Source organism: Dasypus novemcinctus, chromosome 18, assembly GCF_030445035.2.
Source record: "Dasypus novemcinctus isolate mDasNov1 chromosome 18, mDasNov1.1.hap2, whole genome shotgun sequence".
Classification (NCBI taxonomy): Eukaryota; Metazoa; Chordata; class Mammalia; order Cingulata; family Dasypodidae; genus Dasypus; species Dasypus novemcinctus.
In genome coordinates, this window is record NC_080690.1 from 53,232,567 (window position 1) to 53,243,040 (window position 10,474).

The following is a 10,474-nucleotide window of genomic DNA, read 5'->3' on the forward strand; positions in this document are numbered from 1 at the left end:
ATTGACTCAAAATGAACATTCTCAAGTATATTGAGAATAAAATTAGAAATATAAGGTATATAACCACCTTTTACTTACAAGTGTCCATATACGCCTAATCATATTGATCTGCTACCTTTCTAATCAGAAGATAGGAAACCAGACTCAAGACTATTTCTTAGCTAGATTTTAGATTTGGAGCCAATATCCTCACAACCCCAAATTATGAGTCAAAATTCAATGCAGGAAACAAGTACTCTCAAGTGTTTGAAGATGACATTTATTGCTTGAACTTAATGCTTTTAAAATTGGTATGAAGCCTAAGATTACCGATTTCAAAGTAATCCCACCATAACTTTGATCCAGGGAAGTGACTGTTGTTGCACCAAGGATTTGTCAGCAATTACATCAGTCACAGAACTTTGAACTAGACATTGTAGCATAAGGTCCAGCTACATCATACATAACAGAACTTGTGTTTTGCCTAGAATGACTCAGTCACACTCATTCAGTCCTATGTAATTATTCATGCTATAGAATTCAGATTAAAAAGCACATCCTGTTGCAGCAGTGCACTAAAATATATTCACCAAATGCAAATGAATTTCCCAGGATAATGAAAGAGGTTGTTGATGTGGGAGTGGGGTGAGGGGGATGGGGACCTCATATTTTTCTAATGTAACATTTAAAAAACAGAAAAAGAAAAAAATTAATTATAAAATGTGCTATCAATTTTAACAAATGTTCTATTCCAGTGCAAGGCATTAATTTAAGGGTGGTATTTGGAGGTCTGTATTTTATGAATGATTATTCTGTGACCACTCTTCTCTAAAAAAAAAAAAAGTAATGATAAAAAAGAAAAGAAAAAAAAAAAGCACATCCACAATTAAGCCTGATCTAGCTTTCAGATTATGTTGTTTCCTGGTTATGCTCTCATACCAACCCATTTTTTTCATCCCACCACTTATCAACAAAACTTATTAACCACCTATCTCTCTTGGTAGAAATATCTGAGTAAAGGACAGCACTTCTTAATTATTACAAGGTTATCAAAGCATGCTTCCCTTGTTTTATCTGGGAACTTTTGAAGAAAGCAAATTCTTGGGTTTCACCTCAAACCTATTCTATCAGGTGGGACACAGCAAACAATACTTTAAACAAGCCCTCATGGTGATTCTGACATAAACTCAAAAGTTGTGAACCACTGGATTATTACATCCAAACACAAAGCACTATGTAATACACGTGTTGTTCAGCAAAAAATTTTTTTGCAAGGTGTGAACGAAACACATTGGAAATGGAGCATTATATCTTCACCAAAAGTTTATTAGCAAAGAAACTGGGCCATTTTTCCCTAGGTTTGCCAGTCTTCCAGAAGAATCTATAGTAAGACTAATCCTAATTCAAGAGTATAATACTGAAAAATTTTACAAGAAATGTTGTCACAGTGTAAGAAATCACTGTACACAAAATTATTTTATTAGATAACAAGATATTTTAAACAATTTTTAAAATTCCACCCCCCACCCAAGCTGGCATCCTCATGTGCATGTGTCTGCTCACCTTCTCTTGGAGGCACCAGGAACCAAACCCAGGATTTCCCACATGGGAGGCGACTGCCCAACCACTTGAGCCACATCTGCTCCCTGCTGGCTGCATCATTTGCTGGGGCACTTACGGCAGGCATCCGCTGGTTACAGCATCTGCTTGTCTTTGTTAGGAGGTACTGGGAACCAAACCCAGGATTTCCCATGTGGGAGGCAGGCACCCAACTCCCCCACTCCCAGAGACAAAGAATTTTACTCATAGCACTTTTTTTCCAACTGTGGTTTTCAACTTCACTGTACTTCTGCCTCCAATTGAGTGACAATATATTTACATGCTCATTAGCTAAAAATAATTTCCACAGCGGATTCATGTAGTGTGAAGCTTCTAATGCTGTAAGAAATGCATATTCATTTACATGCTGGTTTGCTCTCCTGTGGATTTCTATGCTTACTAAAAGCTAAACGGCAAAGATTTCTGCGCAATTCCTGCATCCTTCACACTGTTCAAGCATTAACTTCTGATGTCTAACAAGAAACCTTAATTAACAGTTACATTTCTTACATTAGATTTTTCTCTGGTGTGAGTTCACTGACATAAGAGGGGTATATGTGAACTGAGACGTCCCAAAATTATATTCATAGGATTTTTTTCCTGTATGAGTTAATACATGCTTTCTAAGGGATTCTTAATACCTTGGAGCTATCTCACATTTGTTACATGTATAGTGTTTTTCTCCAATGTGGGTTTACCTAGTGGTGCATCAGCAGGGTTTCTCTCCAGTATGAACCCTTAATGGGCAATTTAAAGTTTGTCTATTGCAAAAGTCCTTCCCATACTTACTATATTTATAGGAATTTCCTATAATATAAATATCTTAATATTACTAAGACAAAAATTAAGGTCGTTTGGTTTCTCTTCATTATGATCCCTCACATGTAAAGTGATTCATATAACCTAAAGTCTTTCCCACACTTACTGGGCTATTAGGTTTCTCTCCATTATATATTCTCTGATGGACATTAAGATTTGAGCCTTTACTAAAAGGTTTTAATAGCCAATGTAGATCAGTGGTTGAGAGCCGGCTTCCCATGAGGTCCCAGGTTCAATCCCCAAAACCATTACTTACTTAAAAAAAATAATCTTTCCAACATTCATCAGCTTTATATGGCTTTTCTCCAGCATGGACTCTGATATATGTAAGCTCTGCATTAAAATGGAAGGCCTCCCCACATTTAATACATTCACAGAGTTTTTCTCCAGTATGAATTCTATATGAAATAGGGATGACCTATGACAGAAAGCTTTCCCACACATACTGCATTCGTAAGGTTTCAATTTAGTGGAATTTCTCAAAGGCAGGTAGAATGGTTCAGGCTGGTTGAAAGGTTTCCTGCATATTTGACATTCAAAAGGTTTCTGTTCAGTACGAATATTCTGGTGCTGAAGAAGAAATCAAAGATTACTAAAGACTGAGACATTTCTTGCATTCACATTAACTCCTCACAGTGTGACCTTTCTTTTTTATTTTTATTTTTTTTTGAAGTACCGGGGCCTGGAGATTGAGCCCGGAATCTCGTGGGTGAGAAGCCGGTGTTCAACCACTTAGCCACACTGGCTCCCCTGAGATTGTTTTTTTTCATGTTTGATTTTTAGGAGGCACCAGGAATTGAACCTGGGACCTCCCATGTGGGAAGCAGGTGCTCAACCGCTTGAGCCACATCTGCTCGAGCCACATCTGCTCCCCCAGTGTGACTTCTTTGATGTCGAGAATGGTGTGAAGTAAGGTGTGAGTTGCAGCAAAAGGCTTTCCCACATTCACTACAAATATAAGGTTTCTCCCCAGTATGAATTTTCAGATGGTGAATGAGAGAGGAACTATGAATATAGGCCTTGTCACATAAATGACACTCATAGAGTTTTTCTTGAGTGTGAATTCTCAGATGCTTAATGAGATATGTGACATGAATGAAAGATTTCCCACATTCTATGCATTCATATGGTTTTTCTCCAGTGTGATTTCTTTGATGAATATTAAGTGATGAGACATGCTTAAAGGCCTTCCCACATTCAATACATTTGTAAGGTTTCTCTCCACTATGACTTATCTTATGACGAGAAAGGGTTGAGCTATCAATAAATGCCTTCCCACATTCATGGCATTCATAGGGTTTCTCTCCAGTATGAACTCTGCAATGGCGATTAAGTCTTGATTGGTGGTCGAAGGCTTTTCCACATTCACTGCATATATAGATTTTTTCTCTCTTATGGGTCTGGAAATGGGTAAGATCTTTGCTCTGGCTGAAGGCTGCTGCACTTTCGTTAGAATTCAAAAGTTTCTCTCCATCACTGATTTTCTCATTTTGTGTAGACTGTTTGAGTACATTCTTTTCAAACATGTCATAGTTATGTGCTTTTCCTTCAGAAGACATTCTCTGTGGTTCAGAAAAAATAGACTTTAAGTGGAAAATGCTACTAAATGTATTATATTCGTAAATACTTCCACCAGTGGGGTTTCCTCTAAAGGTGAGGGTCAGTGGTCTGAAATGTTCCACTTGATTTCTGTGCTTCCTCTCCAAATTCTTTCTATATTTCCAGTCCTTGTTAAAATTTGAACATTCAAGATATTCTTTTATAATTTTATATTTGCCCTTTGCAATGATTCATCATCATCCTTCTTTGTTGATAATTCCTCGTTTCCCCATCAGGATTCCCAATCTGAAATATACCAAGAAAGTAAAATATTGTTTTTCTGTACTTCTTGTAAAGAAACTTCTATGGATAAAAAGGCCTCCAGAAACAACATGCCTGTAACAACTCTCATACAGTTCAATGAATTCTGAACAATGCTCAAGTGGAGCACAGAGAATACAGATACCTACCTATCTCAGAGAGGCAGAAACAGCAAAGGATAAGGGAAATGGCTTAAATATAGACAAACAGTATTTGAAAAAAATGAAACTATCTCAAAGAAAATGTGGAAGGCATTCTGGATTCCAAGACATCATTTTGTTTCCATATTCATGTGAAAGAACACTGCCTTGGTTCTCCTACCATCAATCCTCTAACACTCATATTGCTATTTATTCTCAGAAGTTCAGCTTGGGAGGAAAATTGGTATTTTCACCTATGTGGTAACTTTTCTTCACCTAAAAACATCAGTATAGTCTTTCTTAACTGGACTTAGAAAATAATAATTTGACATATTTAGTTTCAAATAAAGTATAATTATTGTAATGGCAAACATCTACACCTCTGATTAATGGGATAAGTAATATACACAGATAGTAAGTGGGGATGGAGGAATGGTCCTTTTGGAATCTAGGCAGAAGATCCCTCAAATTTTCTCTAAAGAGAATATTCCTACAATATCCTAAAATGCCTCCATATTTTCTACAAACAACCTTATTACAAAGACTTCTTATGCCTGATTCACCATGATTCACCTGGAAACATAACTTTTGACAATTCTGTTATATGATCCAGGGCTCTTTGTCTTTCTCTAATAATGTGATAACATATGGCTTAGGAATAGGAAGATCCCCTTCCAGGAAAAATACGGAACTTGTTTATATTTTGATCCTCAGGGAAGCAAGGCCATTACTAAAAGGACCAGAGGACAGATGAAGGATATTTACTGAAATGGGAAGATAAGTTTCAGGCATGACACAAAAGAGTTGCACTTTTCCTTGGGAAGACTGAACAAAAATTTGCCACTTACTGAGGAAGATCCCCAGCAACTCAAGTGGCAAAAGACAGACCTCACCCAGTAGGGAGAGAGAGATATCCTTACTTACAGCGACCAGGTTCTTGTAATTCTGATGAACATTTCTGCATAAATCCCTCCAAGAAAAATCTAGCCATCCCCGAGAAAAGTCTATAGCCATGTCATTTAATGCCACCTAAAATGACAAATATATTTAGGCTTAACCATGGCCCAGGTCTCTTCTGTCACTAGACAAGGGGTAAAATTACCCTGGTTGTGGAAAAGAGGCAAAAAATCAGAGTTGGGACAATGATCAAGAATCTGATCTAAGCCATGGAACAATTGGATAATTAAGTGCTTGGCTTTGTAATGCAGTTTAAGGGTAAGACAAAATGTAAAAGCTTTGCTTAAGGAGAGTTAATTTTATCAAAGAGAATAAGATGATACAAATTTTTTAAAAGCAGCACTCAATATTTGACAGTATATAATTGAGCTGAGGTGTGCCAAATTAGTAATAAAGAAAAAAGGCTAAATTAATTTTCACTCAAATGGGAAGCTCAACAGGCTCCACTATGGTTCAGATAAACAATGAATAATACTATTTTTTAAAAAAAAGGGAATATAGATTTATGGTAAATACTTAAACTCTGTATTGATAGTCATGTGATAAATAAAATAATTTGAGACCTCTGGGCAAGAACACTGAAGGATGACCATCAGTCCTTCAGCAGGGCCTTAAAATAAAAACAAAGAACAAAAGGACACTTCTCAAGGAAAACACTCTAAGGAAATGTTCATAGTTATGCTTAGAGATTTCCTCTCAGAATTCATTCACAGTATTATTTCAAATAGCAAAGGTTTAGAAAAAGTTTAAATGTTCCCTAATAGCCGACTGATCAAATTATAACATACACATAAAATGGATGCACTGAAACAATGGCACAGTAATTATCTTTCACTGGTGAAATAGACTGTTCTTAGTTGTAGTAACATCTCTCCAAGTGTCGTTGATTCAAATTTCTAATACCTGGTTTAGAAATTTTGTGTGTGTATTTATAAGTGATAACGATCTTTGGTTAAGGAGGTTTTATCTTGATCAGGTGTTGTGGAAAATAACTAGAAATCAAATCTCCTGCCAACTGAGAATATTCTTTCCTGACAAATGTGGAAAAACAGAAGTTTAATTTTTGAAAAAGCATTAAACCAAACTGTGATGTGCTTCAGAGGTAAATTGCTGAGATTGCAAAGACAAAAAGAAATCTTTTACAAAGCCAGTCAGATGCAATCCATTATATAAATGCTCCAAAGTAAAGAATAATTTGTTCTTAAGTTAACAGAACTTGATAGCACTATTTGCTATACACAGTTTATCCTGAATTCACCAGGGAATTGGGAGTGGCCATCTGGATTAGTTAATTGCCTTTATCCAAAAAATAAATAAAACTTCTGGCATCTCTGCGAAAATCAGGTAATCATAACTTGGGGACAAGTGCCTATGCTAAACCCTACAAAGGCAGGAAGACAGAGGAAGATCCTTGATGTTTCCATTTCAGAGACAGCGCCAAAGCCCTTAAGAAAGACATTACAGCATCATAAAACTGGCAACAGGCTTACTGGCTTTTAACAAGATTTACATGCATCTTGTAGGGATAAGGAAAGAATTTACAATTATATAAGTTTCCTCAAAGAAATTATCTAAGAAAAAGGAGGTAGGGTGGGGTTCTTTGGCACCAGGAAAATTCAGTTTAAGGTTTGTGTTTACCATCACACAGGTATTTATTTGGGTTATGCCAGCCTGATCACATTAACTGAAAGTTTTTCCATCTTTTCCTGTTTCCCACAAAAGTTTTAAATATTTTGCTATTATAAATCTAATCTGATAAACCAAAGAAGAGATCAATACTATGTTAAGTATAAAAACATTGTTAAATGTAAAAACATGTTTTATTCTACTGATGCAACGATAATCCCCATTTTCCCATGTGAAAACTTAATAATGACATAATTAATACTTTGAGGAAAACCCCCATAACTTCAGCAGCAGATAATCTGTCCTCTATTTTTCTTCAGATCATGCTTTCTCCACTTTGGTACTATTACCATTTTGTTGTAAGGTGTCCTATGCACTGCAGAATGTTCAACAAGGTCTTGTTTGTGGTGACCACAAATGTCTCTAAACATCAGAGAATGTCACTTATGGGTGGGGCAAGAGGGACAAAATTGTCCCTAGTTGAGAATCACAGTTTTAGAAAAGTTCTGAGTTCTTTCAAAGATCCTCTTAGGTCTACCTACCTATGCTCAAGGTGTTCGCTCAGCTCAGTTTAACCTCAATTTCATCTGTGCCTCCCTGATACTCTGGCACACCAAAACCCAGGGACAGACAGCCTTACTTTCATAGCAAATTCCTTTCAATTACCTAAGTGCTCATTCATCTCTACCCCCAAAGTACTTAATACATATCTATCCTAGTACTTTTCTTCATTTTTATGCTTTCTTACTTTTCTACCACTCCTGTACTGTTCAATACAGTAGCCACCAGCCACATTTGGCTATATAATCAAAATTAAATTAAATTAAATTAAAAATTCAGTTCATCACTCTACCCACACACATTTCAAGTGCTTGACAGCCCCATGTGGCTGGTGGCTACTGTACTGGATAGTACGGATATAAAACATTTGCAGCACTGAAGAAGTTCTCTTAGACCACAGTGGACTAGATTATGGAGTACTGCATGGCACTGGAGACAAAGCCCAACAAAAGGTTCTTCTTATAAATGAACTCATTTGCTTAGAAAAGCAATAAATGAATGATCGTGACAATTAGTTCGCTTAAAAAATCTTTAAAAAATCCCCATCCAGTGGGAAAAGACAAGTCTGCATACATTAAACATACACTGTATCAGCTAGTGTGTGGTAAGTTCTTACGAAAATAATAAAGCAGTGATGTAGGACTGGAAGAGACGGATGAGGGAAAGTGTCTACAATTTTAAATAAATGTTTAGACAACCTTTATAGAATGGGAATTGAGCAAAGATATTAAACAGGTGAGAGCAAAACTTTGCACATATTAAGGGTAGAACATTTCAAGTAGGTAGTTCAGTAACTTCCAAGGCCTAGAGCCAGTTTCCTGTGTGGCTGGAGCTCATGGGGGAACAGAAGGTACAGAGGCTGAGAGAGGCAACTGAGCATATTTGTACAGAGCTTTATAGGTCATTGCAGAACTCTGGCTGCTATTTTGTGTCACAGCCACTAAACAGTTTTAAGCTGAGGAATGATAGGATTTTATAACAGGATCACTGTGATGGCTATTTTGAAAACAGACTTAAAAGGTGTTAAAAAAAAAAAAAAAGGCAGGGAATCCAGCTGGAAACCACTACATTAATAAAGGTGGCTTGGATGCAGGGGAGCAGTGGTGGTGGCTATGATGGGGTAACCAATGGTCAGATTCTGTATATATTATAATAGGGGCGGAGCCAAAGAGAGTGACTGAACATGAATCATAAGATAAAAAAAGGAACCAAACACCTTTTGACCTGAGCAACTTGAAGGATATATACACACCATTAATTAAACCACAAAGCAAATAACGTAACATTCCAACCAGATATTTTGAGTTGCAGTAACAATTTTTCTGGCTCAAGCCTCTAAAGGACTTCTAGCAGAAAGCTAAGAAATCTTTTCCACGTGTGGTAGAAGAGACTGTACTCAGAGAGTAGGACAGCACTTGGAGCTCTCCTGTGGCCCCCACCCACTGTTGTCATAAAAGCAATTGTAGATCCAGTCTGTAAATTCCCTTTTTAGGTGGGAACTCTCTGGAGAAGCAAAGCACAGACTCCACAGAGTCTGGATACAAAAAAAAGGGTTTCAGGAAGATTTGGGAACCGACTCACCTGGTACATGACTTTGCAATTTCCAATAGCCAACACAGTCCTCTTTCCAGGTTCCTGTCTTAGAGAACAGCAAGCTGCTTCTCGTTCTCTCTGCAGCCACCTTATCTTTGCTTAGAGAAGTGTCCTGAGAAGGCAGAGCAGGGGCAGGAAAAAGCAATCAGGAAAGCGGCACGTCTACCTCGCAGTTCTGACACATTTGCAAAGAAAAGCAACCAGGGAATCACTCTCTGGGGCTCCAATCTTTCCTTAAACAAAAAGTCAGCAAGGGGTAACCACCTCCCAGGTGCTACTTGCGTGTAAATCAACTAGTATGTACTCAAAAAACAGAAAGAGGAAAAAGTAACAACTTTAAATCGGGTCGTTCAATTTTCATCCGTCGGAATGGCGGGCATTCGTAATATGATTTTTTTTTTTTCAAAGATGTGTGAACTGAAACTAGGAGACACTTTGATGCCGTTTGCGAAAAGCCTCGGCGACCGGACCGGATTAAAAAAAAAAAAAGACCACTTGTAAATGACGCTCGCTATGAGTGCGTAAATGTGGTCTTTAGTCCCCTTTTACAAAATAGGACACAAGCCCGGAGAAGATAAGGCCTTTCCTAGGTCACACCGTGAGGCAGACCCTGGGACCAGCAAGGTTTGGCGACCGCGTCCAACGCCCCAAATCCGCGGGCCTAAGGTTCGCCCGCCACCCTCCCGGGACGTGCACTTGCCGGAATCCTCGGCGGTTGGGAACCCGCCGACGCCGCGAGACTCCACCGGCACTGAAACCCGCTGGGGGCCTCCTCCTGAGACCGCTGGCGTCTAGCGCCGGACCCTCCGCGTAATGCCACGCGGATCGCAGGCGAGCGGATGCGACCCCCGCCCTTCCGGAACAACGCTGCTCAAGGTCCGCCGGAACTCCAGGAGTTCACCCCCCAGACCGGAAACTACCGTGGGCTGCGTCAGGGCGGAGCCAGCCTAGGGCGGCATTTCCCAGACGCCTCTGCGTCAGAGATAAAGTAACCGACGCTGACAAAAAAAATCGTCACTCAGTAATGCCACACTTCCCAGAAGACAGTTCGGCCGATACGTCTCGGCGTAACGCCATAGCAACGGTCTTGGCTTTCTAGAAAACCACACAGGTTTGAGCATCCTGACGTGGTGGATTAACTAGGACACACATGCGAAGAGTGGTGAAAAGTCATCTTCTGGTGCACTATACTTTTCAGAATCGAGAGCAGTGTTCTGTTGTAATGCCAACGGAACCGAATCATGAAATCACACTTGTATTTGGCTCTCATGCCTTGGGAACTGTATTTCCCAAAGTGCCCTGAGCCTGTTCATTCCCTTGTCTAATTATTACGTGGCTTC

General features: G+C 38.8%; 1 protein-coding gene across 1 annotated transcript; it reads right to left on the reverse strand.

The window, feature by feature from the left end:
- Positions 1–243: 243 nt before the first annotated feature.
- LOC101446819 (zinc finger protein 181-like) lies at positions 244–10,211 on the reverse strand. The gene is given in 5 exon segments (XM_004462264.4): positions 244–4,171; positions 4,174–4,242; positions 9,123–9,246; positions 9,835–10,004; positions 10,163–10,211. Coding segments are annotated over 5 exon segments (1,407 nt in total). The 3' UTR covers positions 244–3,176.
- Positions 10,212–10,474: the final 263 nt, after the last annotated feature.